This window comes from Hirundo rustica, chromosome 13 (genome assembly GCF_015227805.2).
Source record: "Hirundo rustica isolate bHirRus1 chromosome 13, bHirRus1.pri.v3, whole genome shotgun sequence".
Classification (NCBI taxonomy): domain Eukaryota; kingdom Metazoa; phylum Chordata; class Aves; order Passeriformes; family Hirundinidae; genus Hirundo; species Hirundo rustica.
In genome coordinates, this window is record NC_053462.1 from 20,012,639 (window position 1) to 20,033,732 (window position 21,094).

At 62.5% G+C, this 21,094-nt stretch overlaps 1 protein-coding gene across 1 annotated transcript; it reads right to left on the minus strand.

The window, feature by feature from the left end:
* Positions 1 to 1,301: 1,301 nt before the first annotated feature.
* FURIN (furin, paired basic amino acid cleaving enzyme) lies at positions 1,302 to 15,478 on the minus strand. Its single transcript, XM_040077275.2, has 16 exons — positions 15,405 to 15,478; positions 13,112 to 13,496; positions 9,287 to 9,385; positions 8,649 to 8,744; positions 7,955 to 8,083; positions 7,639 to 7,715; positions 7,211 to 7,299; positions 6,845 to 7,017; positions 5,779 to 5,991; positions 5,588 to 5,688; positions 5,354 to 5,457; positions 5,041 to 5,158; positions 3,953 to 4,132; positions 3,726 to 3,850; positions 3,203 to 3,319; positions 1,302 to 3,126 (listed from the first exon to the last, which is right to left on the minus strand). Exons 2-16 carry the CDS (start codon positions 13,289 to 13,291, stop codon positions 2,558 to 2,560), a joined length of 2,370 nt encoding a protein of 789 aa, XP_039933209.1. The 5' UTR covers positions 13,292 to 13,496; positions 15,405 to 15,478; the 3' UTR covers positions 1,302 to 2,557.
* Between the last annotated feature and the right edge of the window lie 5,616 nt (positions 15,479 to 21,094).

Sequence of the window (21,094 nt, forward strand, 5' to 3'; positions counted from 1 at the left end):
AGCACCCACAGCGCCATGCCCCCAGCCCTTGCTGCCAGCCTGCATCCACATAGCTAGGACCACACTCCCTGCGGCAGCCCGGGCCACCTCCCCTTCAAAGGGCTTCACTGGTGCCACAGTGGCACGGCTCAGCCCTGGCAGCTGCCCCACACAGGGCCAGCCGCCACCGCCACGGCCCAGCGGCACAGCCAGGTCAGCTGCACTCAGCTCAGCCCAGCCACCGCCTGGGTGATTTGGCCTGAGCCCTCTCCTGTGACTGGCAGGGAAGCTCCGGCGCCGGAGAAGTTTCAGTGTCACCTGCAGGACACTGCCGGGCCGACTCCACTATTAGAGGAAGTCAGGGAAAACGCGTGTCAGGCGGGAGCTTTGCAGACTCGCCTTCCTATAGCGGAGCAATGTGGGGTGGCCACGCCCTGGAGCAGCTCCCAGGCAGGGGCTGCCACCGCGCTGCTTCTCCCACCAGCACCATCCCTTCGGCATCCCCCCAGGCAGCGTGGGTCCCCTCCCGCCCGCGCCAGGCTGCTCCTGGGCGGTCAGGGCTGAGCGGCTCCGCATCTGACCGCAAGTGCAACAGCTCCCTTTGGAAGCCGCGATTGCTGCCGCCCGCAGCCCCGCCTCGTGAGAGGAGGAAGAGCAGCGAGCAGGCTGCAAGCCGTGCAGGCGACGGGGACCTCGCTCCTGACCACAGGAAGCCGCTGCGGCCCCAGCCACAGCGAGGCCGAGGGACTCCGCAGAGGAGCTGCCTCTGGTGGAGCGCAGCCCCGAGAGGCTCCTCTGTGGTGGCCGGGAGCCCCGGGGGAGGCTGAGGGGGGGCTGTGTCCGCAGTTTGGCCACAGCATGTGAGTGGGGTCCCAGGTCCAGCCCGGCCATTCCCGCACCGGGGGCATCGTGCTCTGGCTGCAGGGTAGTGCCAGACACTGGCTGCAGCTGGGCCCCAGGCTGTGCTGAAGGGGCTGAGCCTACACGGTGTGGGAAAGGGGTGCAAGGTCCCCAGGCTTTTCACGTGCACACGTGCACGCACATGCAGCCAGTTTCTGAATTAGCTGCCCTCGATGCATATCCCCATAAGCAGCTGCTTCGCCTCGTTCAGGTGCCTGTCCCCACATCTGCCCAGCCCTGGCTTCTGCCCACAGCCAGGGTAGGGCAGTCCCTGGGCCTGGGGGAAGATCTGCAGGCAGCGCTCCAGCCCCCGCTCTGCACCTACAGAGCAGATCTGGGTGCCCCTGAGGCCGCAGCCTCCACAGCCAGGCCACTGCCCCAGCCAGGGCACCCACGACATACAGAGCACAGGCAGCGGAGCGTGGTTTGCATAGTTCTGAACATTTAATAACTCAGTCTCTCTAGCGTTATATCCACATCCATTAAATTAAAAACAGGCTCAGGAGGCAGCTCCCGGCTGATTAAATTACAAGAAAAAATTACTGTGCACCAAAAAGTTGTTATAGAAAAATAGTCCTGTGGCCCCTGGCCAGTGGCTCCATCCATGGCTGGCGCAGGTGGGAGGCTACACCATGACCCCGGTGTGCGGCGGCAGATGGCAAAGGAGCTCGTGGCACTGGCCCCCAGCCCACAGGGAAGGGGCAGCAAGGGGAAGGGCTCCAGCGGGGAGCAGAACAGATTGTCACCAAGTGGGGGCAAGGCACATCGGGGGCGAGGGCTGCAGGAATGCTGGGCACTGCCCAGCACAGGCAGGATGCAGGCAGAGTTGGGGCAGTGCTGGCACTGGCGCTACCTGACAGTCCCAGCCAGCAGCACCTACAGCCCTGCCCAGGGGCAGAACACAAGGGGCCCAAGGCAGCTCCCCAAAGCAGGGACTGTGCGAGGAGTCCCTGCCCAGGCTGTGGGCTGTGCCATGGGCACAGGGTCAGGCGGTGCCCAGCCTGATGCTCCCCGGTGCCAGGGCTCCTACCCGCTGCAGGCAGCGGAGGTGGGATGGGCAGGCAGTGGGCAGCAGCAGCTGAGGCCTGGCCATTATTGCTGTTGAAGGGCACGGGTGGAAGCGGACAGGCCCATGGGACATGGCAGGGACTTGGGACACAACAAACAGAGCCTGGGACGCAGCTCCGCAGGGGCAGAAGGTGGGAGGGGCAGGGAGATGCTGTGGCACAGGCTGGGCTCAGCCCTGGGGGCAGAGCTACCCCAGCCCCAGCCAGCCCACCTTGAACCATGGCAATCCAGGGACTTCACACGCTGCCCACCCTGGAGAACTCACAGGACCCCATGCAGCGGCCATGTACCCAACATGGGAGACACTGCTGCCCATGCAGGGGAGGAAGTGTCAGGAGCCCTGCTGCTACCAAACACCCCAGCATGGGGCACAGGAGGGACACAGGGCCAGGAGAGATGGTGCGAGACTGGGACGGTGCCGCGCCGGGGATGGTGCCTGCAGGACCATGCCTGGCCGTCCAGACTGGGGCTGAGGGACAGTGCCAGTGGGTGGGAGCCCCAGGCTGCCGCAGTGCCGGAAGGGGACAGGGGCAAAGTCCAAGGCCCCTCAGCCTCACCTGCCTCAGTCCTGCAGTGCTGGGCAGGGAGGAGGGAGGGGCAGGAGGGCTCATCAAAGGGCACTTTGGTCTCTGATGAAGGCAGTCCTCTCGCTGTGGGCCTCATAATCCTCACCGTCCGACTCAGAGGGACCCTCCTCCTGCCAGATGTCAGAGGGGAGCCCCTTGTAGGAGATGATCCCGCTGTCCAGGGCATACACCTTCACACCCCGCAGGCTGAAGCCTGAGCGTGCTTGCAGCACCAAGAAGATGGTGACAAAGATGACGATGATGAGGATGCAGCTGAGGCTGGCGATGAGGACAGGCAAGTTGACCGGAGCAGGGGCCTCAGCTGGAACCTCGCCATCTGCCAGGGCAGGGGATGCACGGCTGCTCTGTGTCTGGTGGGAGCAGGAAAGGTCCAGGCTGCTGAAGTGGGAGTGCGCAGGACAGGTGAGGCACTGGTTGGGGCCAGGTCCTGCACAGGTGGCACACGAGGGGTGGCAGGGCAGGCAGAGGTGGGGTGCAATGGGCTCCACGCTGTTCTCCAGGTTGTAGTGCGTGCTCTGGACACCGGGTGCGAAGCCAGGAGGGCAGCGCTTCAGGCAGCTCTTCTGGTGCAGGTAGTACCCCTCCTCGCAGACTGTGGGACAGGCAGGGTCAGCATGGGCTGGGGGCTGCTGGTGCCCTCATTACCACCCTGCTGTCCCCATACTCACCCACACAGGTCTGGCTGGGCGTCAGGGTCTTGCAGCCACTGCTCTCCAGCTGGTTGGAGAGGCTGGGGGAGTCGGTGGCCGTCCCATACAGCACAAGTGTGAACTTGGTGAGTGTGCCTGCAATAATCCAGGGTGAGGACCAGAGAGGACCCACAAGACCACCCGTGCCCATGACAGGCACGGGGAGGGGGCTCACGCTGGTCCCCCATCCCAGCAGCCAGGGGACAGCAAGGTTGTGCCCACCACCTGGGAGAGTGCTTCTTGTGGAGGAGCTCCTGTGCCTCTGCACAGGAGCCCCCAGGGGCAGGGGGTCAGGTGAGCTAGCATGGGGTCTCCTTCTGCCTGGACTCCTGCTGCCCCAAAGGGGCTGCAGCACCATTCCACATGCCCAAGTCCAGCCTCTCCCCAGCCAGATCACCCAAAACATCCAAGATATTACTGGCCTCTCAGCTCAGGAGCTGGGTGATGACAGCTCACATCTCAGACTTGGAGGGAAGCAGTAGATGGGGAAGCACAGCCCTACCATAGTTCTTGGCATCACTGGTGTTCTCGATCTCCAGCACCCACTCCCCGGAGGGGTCCTCATCCCACGAGTGCGTTGTCATGAAGGCCCAGTCATTGAAGCCATCGGCCGAGAAGTCGTGGGGCCTGAGCAACAGAGGCAAGATGTGGGTGTCAACACATCCCAAACTCACCTGCGCCAGCCTAGGCCAGGGGCCAGCCTGGGGCACCCCAGAGCACAGCACCTACCTGGCAGCCAGGAGAGTGGAGCGGGTGCCCATGGGGCTGACCAGGTGGATGGCCAGGTCCCCCCGCCGGTTGTAGGACAGCGTCAGCCTGGCCTGCGCGTGCTCCAGCCGGCTGATGTAGTTGGCTTTCCCCAGGCAGGCGTCCACTTTCCGCCGTACCTCGAGACGCTTCCCAATGTCCCTGCCGAGGAAAGGCACGTGTGAGGCCAGTCCCAGACCAGGGGGACATCCCACAGTCCCCATTCTTTGGTGTGGGGCTCTGCAGCTGTCCTGGGGACTGGGCACCAGGGCAGCCAGAGCGGGAATCAAATCCGCAGTGGGTCAGAGCGGCACCACCACTGTGCCATTCCCAGATGGGTGCAGGTGGGAGAAGGGGCACCCCAGCTCCTGGGCATGGGGAGGGGAACTGCACTGCCCAGTGCTGCCTCCCCAGGCACCACTCCATGCAAGCCCTGAATAGTCCCTTTATTCACACACTGCAGGCCAGCTACACCCTGCATGGCACAGCCAGGGACGGGATGGGCAGAGTCGTCCCCATCCTGCTAGCGTGTGGCTGCTCCCCACATGATGCTGGCCCTGGTGCCAGCACAGGATGTGCCTGCTCTATCCACACAGAGCTGGCTCCCCTGCGGGGTCAGGGCAGGGCCCAGCCCCAGCTCCCTTCATGCACAGAAACATGATCCCCCCCACCCAGGAGCCCCTAGGGAGTGCCCTGGCCGCAGACAAGACTGCACATGCTGCACTGTGACAGCAGCAGCCAAGCAGGAGTCAAAGGAGCTTCTGTCTCCCCCTGAAAAGCCCCTCTGTCCAGGATGACTCGTGCTGGCTGCACCCCAACCGCAGCGCCCCGGTCTGCCCACATTCACTGGCCCAGCCCCACAGGGGAGGCTCATCAGTGACGTCAGTGCTGGATGGCTGGAGGTGCCTTTCCCAACTCTCCCTAGGCTCTCACAGGACGATGCTCCAAGGGTCTCAGCAGCAGTTCAGTCCCCAAGATCATCCCCACTCCCTGCTCTGGACCCAGGGGCTCTCAAGATCCTGTGCACAACAGACACCAAGTGATCCTCTCCTGGGCTCACCAGCCCGTACCTGGGCTCTGCAAGGATGTCAATGACACACTTCCTCTGAGGTCCCACCGTGGTCCAGTTCTTGGCCAGGCTCACCATGGCCCCGGCATCCAGCAGGCCGTAGCCATATGAGTGGCTGACTGTGGACAAAGAAGGGGTCAGCGCCGCTCCTGGGGGTACCCAGGGGGGGATGCTTGCCTGGCCATGCTGCAAGCTCACTGGGCCCCCTGCCTCCTTCACCCCACAGAGCTGCCAGAGCGCTCTGCCTCAGCACCCCAAGGCTAGGGGTACATGTGGGACTGGGAGACGCTGGTCCCACCCCAGCACCGCAGTACCTTTGCGGCCAACACCATTGGTGACCCAGTCATTGGCATTAAGGTGAGCTGGCTTCGAGGTCTGCACCACCAGGTGCTGCATGTCCCGCCAGGTCAGGTTCTTGCTACAGGGAGACATGGAGCTCATGTCAGTGCTAGTTCCTGCTGGCCCCAGGCAGGTCCATGTGCAGGTGCCACTGCCGCATGGGGCTGGCACAGCCGCCCCCCGTCCAGCCCCCTCTGTCCTGCCCTTACTTGGCTTCCAGGGCGAGGGCGATGATGCCGGCGGCCAGAGGCGCTGAGGCCGACGTCCCGGTGTGCAGCTCGGTGCACTTCTGTCTGAGGTCAGTCGTCACCTGCGAGGAGGAGTGCCAGGACAGGAAACGCTGCAGACACATCCCACCCCCTGAGCCCCTGGCCTGCGGACAGCAGCAGCCCCCACTCACAATCTGCTTCTCATTCTGGTTGCCACTGCTGTAGGTGGTGGCGAGGGTGGAGGAGCAGGCCTCGCTGTACCAGGGCACGTTGCCGTACTGTGTGGTGCTGCTGATGGACAGCGTGTAGATGCTGTTGGTGTAACCGTCACAGTTGCAGCTGTCATGCTCGCGGCCCCCATTCCCAGATGCCCAGACGAAGATGGAGCCCAGCCCGCCTCGGCCCTAGCAATAGAGGCAGGGTGAGGGCAAGCACCAACACTGCCACACACAGGCTGGAGCCAGGAACAAGTGGACGGTGGCAGCCTGAGTCGGACAGGCAGAGCAGATGCGGCCGGGACACCACGGGACGGCATCACACCCCAGCCACAGCCCGCCAGCCTGGGCGCCCTCACCACCACTGTGCCTATGGAGGGTGCTCAGCACCTCGGCAGAAGCTCCAGGGCTGTCCCAGTGGGTGACACACCAGGCAACAGGAGGCCCAGACAATGTGAGGCTCCCAGGAGCCCAAGTCTCTTTCTGCTTAGAAGTCACCTGGCCTGACTCTGTCCGTGTGGGATTGCAGTGCCTGGCAGAGCTGCAGGAGCCCACAACACAGTCCCGGCCATGCCTCAGCACCCAAATGTGGCAGCTACCCTCGCAGAGGACGTGGCAGAGTCAGCATGGCACCACATACATAACTCAGTAGGGAATCCTGGGCAGAACATGACACAGCTCCCCGGGGGGGTGACACTGCCAGCACAAAGGGACAGCAGGGGAGCATGGGTGGAGGAAGCAAGGGTGAGCAGCTGGCACAAAACCAGACAAGAACCAGGAGAGGGCTTGGGAGGGCAGGGAGACAGCATCCCACACAGGAACCCTCACAGCAGTGAGATAACACCACATGGGAGGAGTCCTGACTCAGAGCCATCATACAGAAAGAACAAGAAAAACTAACAGAGCCTGATCCTAGAGATGGGCTGGAAGATGGCTCATACCGGGAGGGCCAGGGTAACAAGCAGGGCAGGCAGAGAGAAGGGATGCCTGGGAGGAGGGCAGGAGTAAGGCCAGTGCTCCCTCAGCAAACACTCCTCCTCACCTGGCTGACCCCACGGAAGAAAGCCTCCTCTGCCAGCCGGGCCGGGCCATCCACAGTCTTACCATCGTCCTCAGGGCCCCAGCTGGCACTGTAGATGTGGATGTGGTTGGGGTTGAGACCCAGGGAATGGGCCTCCACAGCATCGGTCACCTCCCCATCCAGCATGCGCACACCTAGGGCCAGACAGCAAATGTCACTGGCTGGGGCAGAGTGGCCACGGTGTCACTGGTGAGAACTCTCCAACCCCTACTGCCACCTGTGCCACGGGCTGTCACAGGGCTGCTGCAGCCAGCAGTGCCAGGGTCCCCAGCTCAGGCGCTGCTGCGGCCACTCAATGCCCAGAGTGCAGGGCAGGGCAGCACCCACCTCCGATCCTGGCATTGTACGCCACGCCAACACCACAGATCCCGTTGTTTGCCACAGCAGCCACTTCCCCAGCACAGCGCGTGCCATGTCTGCAACCAAAACAGGACAAAGCACGCTCATATAGGGTGCGAGGAGCACAGGGGTCGGTACCAGCTGCAGCCCCAGCAACCCCTACTCGGGCTGCCTCCCTCCCCTTAAACCAGGTAGCCAAGGAAGGCTCCTCCATCTGCCCTCCTGCTCCAGAGCTAGGGCACTGAACAGCCCACACTGGCTCTGGGCAGGAAAAGGATGCTGGTGATGTCAAAAAGGGAGGTGAAAGGTTCCCCATGAGGCAGAAGTATGTCACCAGCCTCACAGCTTCCAGCAGCCCATGTGGGGTGGCACTGCACTAAGTCCCTGCCGCACTTCATCCCTCCCTTCTCCCACACCTGTTGTCATTCATCTGCGTGTAGCGGGGCTGCGGGTCCGGGTCCTGGTCATTGACGTCAAAACTTGCCCCTGGGTCCTGGAAGACAAATTGAAACTGTCTACCTTAACCACCAAGCCCCACTGCCCTTACTTCCTGCTTGCACTCCATGGCCTGAGGCTGAGTTGAGCAGGGAAGGCAGGCTCCAATCCCACCTCCCTGTCCCACCATGGTGGGCACCAGCCCTGTACCTCACAGCTCTGGGGTTGCCCTGCATGGGCACAGCTGCCCAGACCAGCTCCCATGGCACTCCACCCTGCACCATCACCCAAACTCACATAGTTGGCCTCCAGGTCAGGGTGGTTCTTCTCAATGCCGTCATCCAGGATGGACACCACTATGCCCTTGCCCGTGTATCCCTGTTCCCAGGCCTGACGCACATTCAGGTCCCGCTGGTTTGTGTTGTACTGTCAAGAGAAGCCTTGGCACTAGGAGATGCGCCCAGCCATAGCCACTGCAATAGGTGTGTGCCCAAAACCCACCCAGCTCTCACCCCACTCTTCTGTGGTTTGCAACGAGGAACCCAAGGGACCCGGGCATAGGGTTGGGCGCAACTAGCTGAGAAGGGCTGTTCTGAAAGCAAGACCGAGCCCCAAACTGTGCTTGAGTCCTGCAGACAAGGCACCCTTTGCAGTGATCAGGCTTGTGCCCAAGCTCCAGGAAGCAGGCAGAGGCATGAACCCATTCCCGGGCCACGGAAAAGGCTGTACACCTCCTAGTCCAGCTCTGGGATCCTCCCAGCACTCCGGCCAGGAGCCACGACTCTGCGAGCAGAGCCTCCTCCCCGGGGTGTTCCCATGAAACAGCACCAGGTGGCTGCCCCAGGCTTTTCCCCTTCTCCTCCTCCTCCTCCTCCCTCCTGCCGGCCTAGCAGCCGCGCTGCCTGACAACAGTTCCTACGTTGCCACATCTGTGTCCCCAAACTCGCACCCGGAATCAGGAGCACACGCCCCTTCCTCACCCGACACTCACCAGGTACCACTGCTGCGGGAACTTTGGGTCTGTGGGCTCCATGAAAACGTCTCGCTTGGTCCTGCGCTTTGCCACCTGCTGCTCCAGCCACTGCACCTAAGGGCAGAGAAGGCATGGGGTCCCCTGCCAACTCCTCATGCCACAAGTTCCTCATGACCCCAGCCCTCAGCCTGCCTGGAGGGGCTCTTCCCAGGAAGCTCACAGTCAGCTCTGGCCTGGCAGAGTACTGGACCTGTCAGACCTGCTGCCATGCTCAGTCCGCCCCTCCAGGCCCCCTGCCTGGCTGTGCCCTGCAAAGGCTGTGCTTCAGTGGAGCGGGACGGTCAGAGTGCCAAGCTCCACTGAGACACGGGCTGCTGAGAGCTGCCACACCACACGCCTTCCAGGGCCTGGGCTGAAGCCAGAGGACAGGGAAAACAGCAGCCCCCACACAGCCCTGCTCTGAGATCTGTTTATTGCCCGGCACACCTTTGTCCTGTGTACAAGTACACCCCCCGCCCTTGCCAGACACGTGGTGGGCTCCCATCTGCCTCTGCCAAGGAATGGTTAAGGCAGCTCAGCCCTGCCTTGTCCCCAGCACCGGCTCACACGCCCTTGTGAAGTGCCCAGGACCAAAGTCAGGCCTTCCTCACGCGTACCTGCGGTTCCCTGGCCAAGCGGCTGTGCCAGGGCTGGTGGGGCGAGAGGGAACGCTTCACCACGCCACGGTGCCGAAAGTGGTAATAGTCGCCGAAGATCTGCAACAAAGAAATGCTGCTCATGGGACAGACATGACAGCCTGGTCTCCCTGCACCCCGTATCTGCAATCCTGAGCTCCGGGGCTGCCATGCACAGCCTGGGCCCCCCACTCCAGAGTGGCTGGCAAGGCTTATGTCCAGTACTCTGGGCAGGAGTCCTGTGAGAAGCTGTGGCAGCTGGTGACAGGGCAGCTGGGAAGACCCTGGAGTAGCACAAATGCAGCCGCTGTGCACCTCACCCCGCCACAGGTCCCCACATGGCAGCAAGTCTCACATTGTCCAAAAAAGCTGCTGCCCTGGCAGGAAGGCCCCAGGCAAGCAATGGCAGAGGGACAGGCCTTTCAGAGTCAGCCTGCGAGAGACACCCAGGAGACAAAACCACTGCTTCTCTACCAGTGCCAACCAGCTCCTCCTGGAAGGAGGTCCCAGTGGCTCCAGGCCCCACACCTCAGGTGGTCCCAGGCAGAGCAGGGTCTGCACCAGCCTCTGCAGCTCTGGACAGGCTGCTGGGCTTCTCCCCAAGTGCCACACTGGAACACCCACCCAGTGCCAGCCTCTACCTGGGGCACAGCCAGTTTCAGTGGGACAGAGCAGGAGGAATGCAGGCATCCAACCCCAGCGGGGTCCAACTCCCACCACCAAGCAGCCGTGCTGTGCTCACCCTGGCTCCACTCCCATGTGGGGACAGCCCAGACTGGGACTCCAGCACAGCCCAGCTGGAGCAGGATGGGAATCCAACACAGCTGGTGGGGCCAGGAGGCCATGCTGCTGCCCAGATGGTTATTTTTAAACCCCAAACCCTCTCCAGTACTGTCATTTCCGTATCCCCTCCCGCATGTCCTGGGGCTGACCGACACAGTGGCCCCACCCTGGCCGCTCAGGGCCTCCCAGCCCAGCAGCCTGCCCTGACTGGGCAGAAGGGGCCAAGCACGAACCCAGCCCCCTGTGAGTCACAAAGCCCAGGCAGCAGCTGCAGGCAGGATCCAGCTGCCCAAGATGTGCCAGAGCTGTAGGAATATGAGGACATCTCACCCTGCTTCATCTCAGGCTGACCCAAACAGTCTGTCTGGGGCTAACAAAGCTCTCCAGCTTATTAGAGCTCTGCAGATGTGCTGCCAATTTGGACAGACTGGGCCAAGCAAGGTGCACCCAGCTGAGCACTCCCAGGCCCATAGCAGAAGCCAGTTCTCTCTCCCAGGTATGCACTTCAGCCCAAACCCTGGACCTGCTCCTCTGGCACACCATGTTCCCTAGGACAGCCCAGGATGCCTGTCAGTTCAGAGCCCTTGAGGAGATGTCAAAGTACAAAGCTTCTGCACAGGGATGGTGGGGGAATGCAAGTAGCAGGCTTGGTTGTGCTCCCTCAGCCCCTCCGGGGGTATGGACAGAACCCAGATTGTTCCTGCACACAAATGACAGCTCTGACTGGTCATCCAACTGGATTAGGTCTGCACTGACACTGTGGTGGCAGCCAGGAGCTGGCCAGCCCACACACTTCCACCCTAATCTCAAACGTCCCTGTCCTCAGCAAGGACAAAGCCACCCCCCAGCACCACGTGTCCCTGGTGCCAGTTCAGTGCTGCTGCCCAGCCCCTGGCCACGGCTCGCAACTACCCCAGCCTGTCCCAGGGCTAGAAGGCTGCCTGTGTGCCTGACCATGGCCCTGGGAGTGGAGCAACATGCTGGACCTGCAGCCCAGCGGTGTGGGAGACAGGACCACCCTATCCCAGGATGCCACCGTCCTGCCACCACAGCCCAGGGATGGCACCATCAGTGCTCTTCCCCAGTGACCCCAATCCCAGCTGCGGGGGGCAATGCCTCTGCCCCCTTCTCTGCACAATCCCAGCAATGCAAACCCCCACACACCCACCTCACTGCCACACGCAACCCCCACCTCTGACCCGCGATCCCCCACTGTCCCATGTGTCCTTCTCAAGCCCCCTGTCTTCCCTCAAGCCCTCCCCAAGGCCACTGGAACCAGTCATGGGCCCTCTGCTCAAAGTGCCACTGGCTCCCACTCCACAGGCAGCAGTGGAGCCGGGAGTACGGCAGGACAGCACAGCTTGGGGGACAGTGTCCAGACCCCAGGCTGAGGCCAGGATCCTCTCAGATAAGGACTCCGGGGCCCTCTCACTGGGGCACTGTCAGATGCACCCAGACCTCGCACTCCCGGTCTGGCTGCACATCCTGTCCCAGTGGCAGCAGTCCAGAAACCTGCAAGGAAAAGACAGGCTCTTTCCAGCCTCGCTCCTCCTATCGGATCGCCACGACCCCTCTGCAAAGCCCTGGCCAGCCAAACCTCGTCCCGCAGCACAGACAGTGGGACGGGCTCCAGAACAGAAGAAAACATGCCCAGACCAGAAGCTCCTGCCACAGCTTGGGCTGCTGCAGCACGTGGGGCTCTGCTTGCAAGGGCAGGCTCACTGCTGTGAGAGGATGGGGAGGCGGGAAGAGGCGCCAGCCTCCAGCCGCAGAACCGCGGTGTGGGGAGAAGACAAGGACAGAGCTGGTACAGAGCATCTGTGGCTCACAAGGGATGGAACTTATGACAGGCCTAGGCTCTCAACTGAAGCACAAGGCCCTGCATTGTGGAGATAAAACCACAGAACCAGTGCCCTTTGGCCCTGGCAGCCAGGCCTGGGCCCAGGCTCACAGCATGATGGGAAGCACTGCCAGGAGCAGGCTGATGGTACCTCAGCCCCATCCCCACTCCAAGGGGTCTCATCAGAAATCCAGTCTGGTGGGACATGCCACTGTCCCAGTCCCCTGTGCATGGCAGCTGCCTTGGCCTGACAAGTTCTTTCCCCTGAGATCTGCTCTGAGCCACTTCCACACTGACAGCAGCCGCCTAAGGCCATGCCATGGCCCATCCAGCATGGACACCCCCACTGGGGCCTAGCCACAACCCCCACAGTTCACTGCTATGGCACAAGTCCCAGAGGACTTGGGGCTCCCTGACCCACAGGGCCCAGAGTACCCAGTGCCCATGCAGGGCTGCTTTTGGGTGCCAGGACAAGGTCCCGCGGTCTCCTGCAGCAGCCACCTTCCTACTGCTACTGCTCCCAACAGCTGCTCACAGCAAGGTCCTGACACCACAGCCATCAGTTGTGCAATTTCCTCTGGGATTTCACCCTGCCCTTCCTTCCCAGAGAGACAGCTCACTCCCAGCACAGCCACGCACACTGCCCTGTCCCTGGCTGAGGGCAGGGAAAGCTGAGCGTTGGGGAAACCTGCTGACGCACCTTATGTCAAGGACAGTTTAGGGGTAAGAATATACAACTGCAGTCAGATCCCCTCTGGGGACAGCTCAGAGGCGCTGCTGCCGTCCCACTGAGCCGAGGCCATGCTGCACTGGGCAGCTTGCTGTGGGGAGCAACAGTGGAATCTGGAAGCCTTCCCATCCATCATCACACAGCACTTCCAGTCCAGCTCCTTCATGCTAGGATGGGCTTTTCCTCCTTCCTCATCCAGCAGGCAGTGTGCTGTGCCAAGCCATGTGACCAGAAGGTCCCAGTGACAGGAGGAGGCCCTGGCTCCACACAGTTAATTGCCACCATTGACTCAAGGCAGCAGATGCTGGAAGGCCACAGCAAACAGGCACAAACACAGTGGCCCTGCTGACAAAAAGAGCAGACCCCAAGCCAGCTCTGGGACTAAGCTCAGGGAATGCCCAGACCATGGCAGAGAACACTAGTTCCATGAGAAGATGGAAAGCAGGAGACTTACCGGGCCTAGGTTGAGGAATCCATGCTTCCTGGCCAGCCTGTCAGCCTCCTGGGGTCCTGCAGGGACGAGCACAGCCCAGGTGTTGGTGTAAATATGCTGGGCCAATACCTCCTGGTCCAGGAGAGTGAGGGCAACCACCAGAGTCCAGAGCAACAGCAGCGTGCAGGGCCTCAGATCCATCAGAGTATCGGGGTTCCTCAAGCTGGGGAGCAGGAGGGTCCCAGAAGGAGGAGGGTCCTGGGAGCAGGAGGTCCAGCAGCCTCCCAGCGTCAGCACTCTGAGGCACACCGGCCTCTCTGCCCTACTGGTCCCAGCTCAGCCCAAGCCCACATGGGGCCAAGCCCACAAAAGCACAGGAACAGACCGTCCAGGACAGAAGCACAATCTGCAGAGAGACAGGACAGTGGTCAGGCCCAGGACACCTTTCCTCAGACCCAGGGTGGGCAGGCTGCACCATGTCAAGACGTGGGTCAGTGATTGGGCAAGGGGGCCCTGGCACACAACACCAGCTGTCCCCCATGGCACACTGACAGCCAAGGAGCCACCTGGATTGGCAGTGTGCCCACATGTCCGCTCCTGCATGGAGATGCTGTTTACCTTGCCTATTACCCAATGTTTGCTTATAAACACAGGGAGTCAACCAGGAGGGGAGGAGGGCACCAGAGGAGAGGAGAGGCGAGGCAAGGGACACTGTTCCTCCTGCTGCCGCTAACCCTGCTCCAGCTGGGATAGGACTATCTGGGTACAGAGGTGGGAGCAATCACAAGAGGTGGGCCTGCCTTTCCAGTCCCAAGGGGAGACCAAAGGAGATGTTCCCAGGGGCTGTGTGAGGAACCCCAGCACAAGGAGAGATTGGAGGGAGGAAAGTCAAGGGGAGCTCCTGATCTCCAGCTAGCACAGCCCTGGTCTTTCATATCCACAGCCATTGACCAGGCAGCACCTGGCAGCCACGGCAAGCACTGTGCTGCCTGTCACCAGCAGCAGCTCAGCTCTGCCCTTCCCCTGGAGCACAACATGGTGACACCGGTGTGACTCATCCCCAAAACCCGGTGGAAACCAGAACCAGGAAAAGGGACACACCGTCACCTCCAGCATGAACCCAGGGACGCCCAGGAACAGCTCCACACCTTGTAGGAGGGCAAACGCAAGAAGCTTGTAGGGAAAGAGCAGGGAGTGACCCACCCAGTGTCAGGGAGCCCACGACATGATGGTGGCAGGATGAGCTCCACACCCAGAGCTCCAGAGGGACCCTGGAATATCTGGTTGTGCTTCAGAGACAGCTGGAAAGGTGAGGGCCGGCAGTGCCCCGAGGAGCCACATCGCGCTCCGTCCAGAAGTGGCCACAGCGAGCTGGCAGCCTGCGGCGCTACCAGAGGAGAGAGCTCCGAGCAGCTGCCGGAGACCCCGCCGTAGGCTATGGCACAGACAGCGCAGCTACTCTGGCAGAACGGGGTTTCCACAAGCGACCACACCTCGGCCAGCCCCGGGCCGGACCGTCCCGTCGAAGCACCCAGAGCCGCGAGCACCCGCCGGAGGCTGTACGGGAGCCGCGGGCGCCAGACTTCCAAGGCCCACAGCACGGCACAACGGAACACTATCCGCCACGGTCTATCAGTGTCCGCGCCAATACCTGGCCCCTGGGCCGAGCAGTTTCCCCAACTCGCTGGTCCCGGCGCCAGCAGCCGTCCCGTTCCAGCGGTGAGCGCTGCACGTGGGGACAATCCGGCCGCCGGGGGAGAGCCCGGATCCCGCGGCGCCTCCCCGTCGGACCCGCCGCCAGCGAACCACCGCGGGCTGGGACAACCCGGCCGCCGCACCCAACCCGGAGCCGCGCTCCCGGCTCCGCACCGCGGCCCGGCGGGTGCCCGCTGCCCAAGGACCCAGCCCCGCAAAGCAACAGCCCAGTGGCCCCGGGCTGAGCGGCGGGCCCGGGCCTGCACCCGCGAGGCGTCTCCAGCGGCGGAGCTACGGACGGCGGCGGCCGGGCTGGGGCCGGGGCGGGACGCGGCCTGGCTCCCCCTCGGCCTCCCGCAGCGGCGGCTCCGGCTGCCCCCGCCGCAGCCCCGAGAGCGGCCGCCCGGCCTCCCGCTCGCTCCCGGGGACCGCCGGGCCCGCACATCCCCGCCAGCAGCGCCCTAAGCCTGGGGCTGCCCAGCGGCTGCGGCCGCGCCGGTTCCCCTGGCCCCGGCCTCGCCGCCGCCCGGGTCCCGTCCGACGGGGCGGCCCCAGCTGTCAAACCGCGGTCGCCGGCGGGTCGAGCCACCCCAGGCCGATGCCGGTCCCGCGCCCTTACCCCGCGGCCTGCCCGCTCCGCTCCGTCCCGTCGGCAGCCGGGCCCGTCTGTCGGCGGCGCCGCGTCACGCCGCGGGGCGCCCGGAGCGCCCGCCCCGGAGCCGGGCCCGGCCCAGGCAGGGGCGGCCGGGGCGGCCGGCGGGGCCGCTTGTTTACGCCGCGCAGCTGTCAGCGCCGCCCGGCCCCGCCCCGACGGCCGAGCCACCGGCCCCGCGCGGCTCCTTCGGCACGGCACGGCACGGCCCGGCCCGGCCGCCGCTCTGCCGGGCGCCGCCGGATGCCGTCACCGCCGCCCGCCCCTCCCGTCCCGTGCTGCAGCGCCGGGTCTGGCACGGACCCCCGGCAACCTCTCCGCGCCGCCCGCCCGGGGCACCGCTAGAATCGGGGCCGTCCCCCGTCGCCGATACCGGGCACGGCCCGGGGCTCTGCACGGCCTCTCCTGCAGCCGAGCGTGGGGCTGTCCTTGCCAGCCGGGGATACCGATGCCAGCCCAGGCAGGAAACCTGGATCTGCGCTCTGAGAGCCGCGAGCCTCCGCCATGGGCCCGCGGCACTGACCAGGGGTATAAGGGTGCCTGCAGTGAAGGGCGCGCAGAAGATGCCCCGTCTACCATCTGGTGTAGCAAGTGGTGCGTTTCGCTCGAAATGGGGCTGGCAGGACATGAGCCCTCCAGATTAGCCTATTCCAGCCCTGGCAGACCCCGGAGCAGGGAGTTCCTCAGCCAGGCTCTGGGAATTGCACTTCCCGTGAAGTCCGTACCGTGGGGCTGAAGCCTCGGGTCGGTGTGCAGCAGCCTGACAGAAAAACTGTCTGGTAAGGAACAACACAAGGAAAATCTATCAGCCCCGTTTCAAGAGAGAGACTTCCACCAAGGAGAAAAGGTGAGAAGTGAAACACAGCTTCAGTCATTTGTAAAGAACAACCCACTGTGGGCACGGGACCGTGTCATTAAGCAACACAAATGCTGCAGAACCCAAAGTGACCTGAACCCAAACTGACCTGAATTCTCCACACCTGCGATGAGTCTGGCAGCCCCGGGCAGGAGCAGGTCCTAGTGCTCTTTACAGAGAAAAGGAAGTCACTCAGATACCATGATCGAGATCGTGAAGCATTAGCAATCACACAGGAAACAGTCACCTTGGTAACCGAGATGCTGAGAACAGCCCAGAAAATCTATCACAGAGCAGGTTGCTCTGCTAAAATGGGTTAGTTCTGCAGGGCAGCACCCTGGACGCAGGTATTCAGGCTGGGCCGACCCTGACATCCAGCCCCAAGTGCTGCACCAGAGATCACCAGCCACAGGGGCTGTGGTGCCCCAGGCCCACCTTTAGGGCCACGATCCCACCAGGGGGAGAAGGCACCTATCAGACAAGCAGCACTCACCCCAGCGTCACTGCAGCACGCTCAGGAGTCGTCCCCGTAGCTGGCAAGCCCAGGCCGGCCCTTGGGGGCACAGGAAGCCAGCTGTGCCCCATGGGGTTATATGGAGGATACACGGACAGGGGCAGGTCCGGAGCTGGAGTCCTGACCGGTGGTGAGAGGGAGGATGGGAGGCAGGCTGCCTGCCCCACCCATGAACATTATCTCTGGATGCCTCCTTTGGGCGCTGGCAGCCATGCCTAGGCAGGTGAGGAGCTGCTGCAGCCAGCCCTGTGACATGCAGTGCTGAGAGGAGCTGACAAAGGGCCCTTGTCACCACGGGCTTATCGCGGTGCTGCGGGGCAGGCAGGCAGGAAGAACCGCGCTCTTACGCAAACCACTGGCCTGGGACCCGCGCTGACCCCGCAGCCCTGCCAAAGAAAACGCCTGGAAGCACCTGGCTGCAGGTGGCACAGTGCCACAGACAGGGAGGGACCCGCTGTCCCTGCAGCCCCCTGGGGCCCAGCTGCAGAAGGAGCAGAGAGTGGGGCCACCAGCATGGATCTGAGCAGCTGCTGCACCCCAGTCACCTCACAGGGCTGCCGGGCACGCCTCTCTGCTCCCAGCCATGATGTAACGAGGGGGTGAAACAGCTACTGCTGCACGTCTGCCAGGACCACAAAGCCTCCTCTCAGACTTGGGGATCATGGCTCAGAGGCACCAGCACAGCCCAGGAGAGAGCAGGAGCAGCTGTTCCATGCTGCAGTGCACAGCAAACTGGCAGTGTTACCGCCAGCCAGCTGTACTGCCCCGTCCTGCGAGGTCTGCCCTGCCAGGATCCCCTGGGGTTCTCACTACGCCACACGGGCCAAACTGCTCCCTGGGGGTGGGAGAGAGTCCCCCACACTCCCCTTCACTGAGCACACTGTGGTGTGGCTTGGCTGCACACACAATCAATAGAAAACCATTTCCATGGTAAAATCAGGCTAACTTTCAGCTCTCAAGTTGCAGAATACAACTGCCCATCTGCCCAAGCTTTCTGGGAGGCAGAGCAGCATGGGGCTGTACCCCAGCCTGGAGGAGCTGCAGGATTGCAGGTGAAAGCAGCCAGTGAAACAGCAACAGCAGGGAAAGGGCAGAGAGCCCACACAGAGAAACCAGCCGAGAAACCGAGTAACAGGCAGCAACAGCAGGCAGAAACATCTGGACAGACTAAATCAATACCAGAAGGTTTACTCAGCACAGAGCAGCCTGCTCTGCCCCTCTTGCCAGCAGAGGTGAGCCCACAGCCCCTCTGCTGTGCTGTCCAGCCCTCACACTCTCCTGAAGCTAAGGCTGCAGTCCCTTTCCCTGGAGTCTCTACAGTCCATCACCTCCCCTCCACACTGGATACTACCAGCAGGCCCTTTGGTGCCAGGGAGCTGAGACTGCCGTGGCCCAGGCAGGATCTGTGCTCCACAAGGTCCTGCTGGCTCCAGCAGCTCTTTTCATCTCTGGCTCCCAGACACATCATCTCACTGTGGCCACATGCAAGGACTCAGGCCCAGCCCAAACACTCTGACCTTGTCCTGCAGTACAACTGCAGACAAACAGCAGCTGCTCAAGGTGGGTTCTGTAACTCTCTGCCTTAGGCTTTGTCAGCAGCAGTCGTAATGGTGGCAAGGTATCAATCTACGGCCTAGTCTGGTTCTGCCCCTGCCCTGGGCTGTGGAGTGTGCCCTTCCATGACCTGTCCTGTGACAGCACCCTGTCCTCACCTGCTGTACATGTGCAGGGATATCCTTGCCCAGCCTAAGTCTATAAAGTGCCTGTGGCACTTGGGGCCTTCCACACAAGTGACACGCACAGGAAGACAAGCAGACATGGGCAGAGAACACCAGGCTGGGAGCTCACCTGCAGCCCAGCAGTAGGAATGCCGTGTTCCCATGGGCTTCGGTGGGCTGGGGAGGGGGTGCTCACAAGCACAGACACACAAGCCCAGCCCAAAGACCAGCAGGTGTGGCACAGCACGGAGGGGCAGATTGGCCCATGCTCCAGGCTCACTCATGGAATGGCTGCCAGCCTTCCATGGCCTCACACCATCCCAGGAATGGGGAGCTCACCCCCATGAGGTGCCTCCCATCCTGCTGCAGCCCAGCTGCCAACTGCCAAGCACTGCAGGGCCAAGATGAGAGCAGCCACTGTGCTGGGGAAAGGGAACACGGGGCAAAGAGACTTCACAGTGAAGGGCCTCTTCCTGCCATGACCTCCAGCACCTGCAGCCACAGAACTTAGCCAGGCTTGAAGGGATTTCCCTGTTTGCCCAGATCTTTAGTTGTGCTTCACCTGAATGGGACAGTATCTGCTTTGTGTGCAATCCCCAAGCTTCCCCTTTGCTGCTGTGGCCAACTGTTCCTCCAAGTCCGGTTACAGCTTATCCTTTGCCACATGGCACAGGCTCACCAGGTGGGAACACACTGTGACAACCCTCAACATTAATAACATAAACAGAGAGTGGGTGCTCTGGTTGTCATCTGGGCGCAAAGGCTGGAAGCACACCAACAAGCACACAAATCCACACTTGCTTGTTCCTGGCAGAGGCTGTAGGTGCTGTAGGATTGTAAAGGTGCTGTAGGATTGTAAAGGCACTGATGCCTCTGTTGCTCAGGCAAACCACCAGCTTCAAGGGAGCCTGCAAACCCTGTCTCATGCAGGGACACACAAGCAGGAGAGCTCTGGGACAGAGCCCCCATTTCTGCCTGTGGCAGAAACAGGTCTGTATGGAAAGCACTGCAGGGACACCCTTCCCCATAACTAGAGCAGGGACTAAGTCAGGATGCCAGGCACAGCCAGCTGGTGCTGCAAGGGGCTGGGCCCACCTGCCCCCATGCCTGGGGCAGCCACCCCTGCCTGCAGCCCAGCCAGATTGTGGTCATCCAACTGGATCTGCCCAGCCCTGGCATCTCTGTAGGCCAAGGAGAGCCCTCCAGGAGAGAGCCAGCCTCCATGGTAGCCTTGGGACCTCTGCAGCCACTTCTGGGACCAGACCAGGGTGGTACTGCTGCCAAAAATTGGGTCTGCTCTCCCCTAGACTGGTTGCAGGAGGTGCTGCCAGAGGGATGTTTCCCAGACCAAGGACGCCTAAAGAAAAACACTTCCTTGCACTCCCTTAGGGATTGTGATCCAGTGCTGACCCACAAACTGGAAAAGCATATATGCATTGGGCTTTCCTGCCTGACAGAGCTGGCCTGACCCCACATGGCCTCTGCCACACAAGCACGAGAGCACTTGCTCTGCTACTGCCAGTGAACTGTTGAAGAATGGCTCTGCTCCACTTCCTAAACTTCCCTGCCTGCAAGTAGATTTCATGGAAGACAAAACCTCTTCCTTTCTTCGTAGAAGACGGCAGAAGGTAGCAGGCAGAGGGCGGCAGACGTGGCTGTAGCGGCTTGTGACGCAGTTTTAGCCAACTTAAGAGAAACTATTATCTTCTGCGGCAGGATGCGCGCATAGGGACATCCCATACCAGCCACTCGCTCCGACACTGTGAAACCTCACAGCCCTGGGAAGCTGAGACATGCTGACACAGGCAGCACCCGTGTGCTTACGGAAAACCCCCTAGGAAACAGCCGTGGCCACAGCCTTTCCCACAGGCGCTTTACTACACCGACGCCAGCGGGACTGCCAGGAGCTTTCCGAGCCTTGCAGTGCAGCACGGCGGAGTTGCCGTCCCACCGGCAGCAGCCACACCTCCTGGCGCCGGCCAGGCTGAGGGCTGCGGGGGGCACTCGGCTGCGCAGGAGCTGTTTGTCCTTGCTGCCCAGGAGGCGGGGAGCTGGGCAGCAGCACTGAGGCTTGGTGGGGCTGGCTGGCAGCAGGTACCGCACGGACCCACCAGCCCTACTGTGCACCAAAGCGAGCAGCGGTTTTCTCAGGCTGCGTGGGGGGAATTCGGCACAGGAATTTGCCAGACGCAGGACGTTTCCCCAGCTCAGCCCTCGGTGTTCCAGCAGTGACCGGCTCAGATCCAGCCCCCACGAAACGCTCCCTGCCACAGAGGGTGGGCGGCAGCAGGGAACGGCCGGGCCTGCCGTTCCAGCGCCCTTTAGACACAGCCGGAGGCGGCAGGCGAGCAGCAGAGCCCTATGGCGGCCCGGTGCCCCCGATGGCCGCTCGGCCAGTGCCTCGCCCTGACGCCTTTTGGGGGGTAAACCCGCACCGTGCGGGAGGGAACGGAGCCTCTCTCGGCCGAAGGCGGATGGCGAAGTGACCGGGGCCTCCTCCTGCCACCCAGCCTAGTGTGCGGCGAAGCCCGCGCCGGGCGCAAACGCCGCCGCGGGAGCGGAGTCCGAG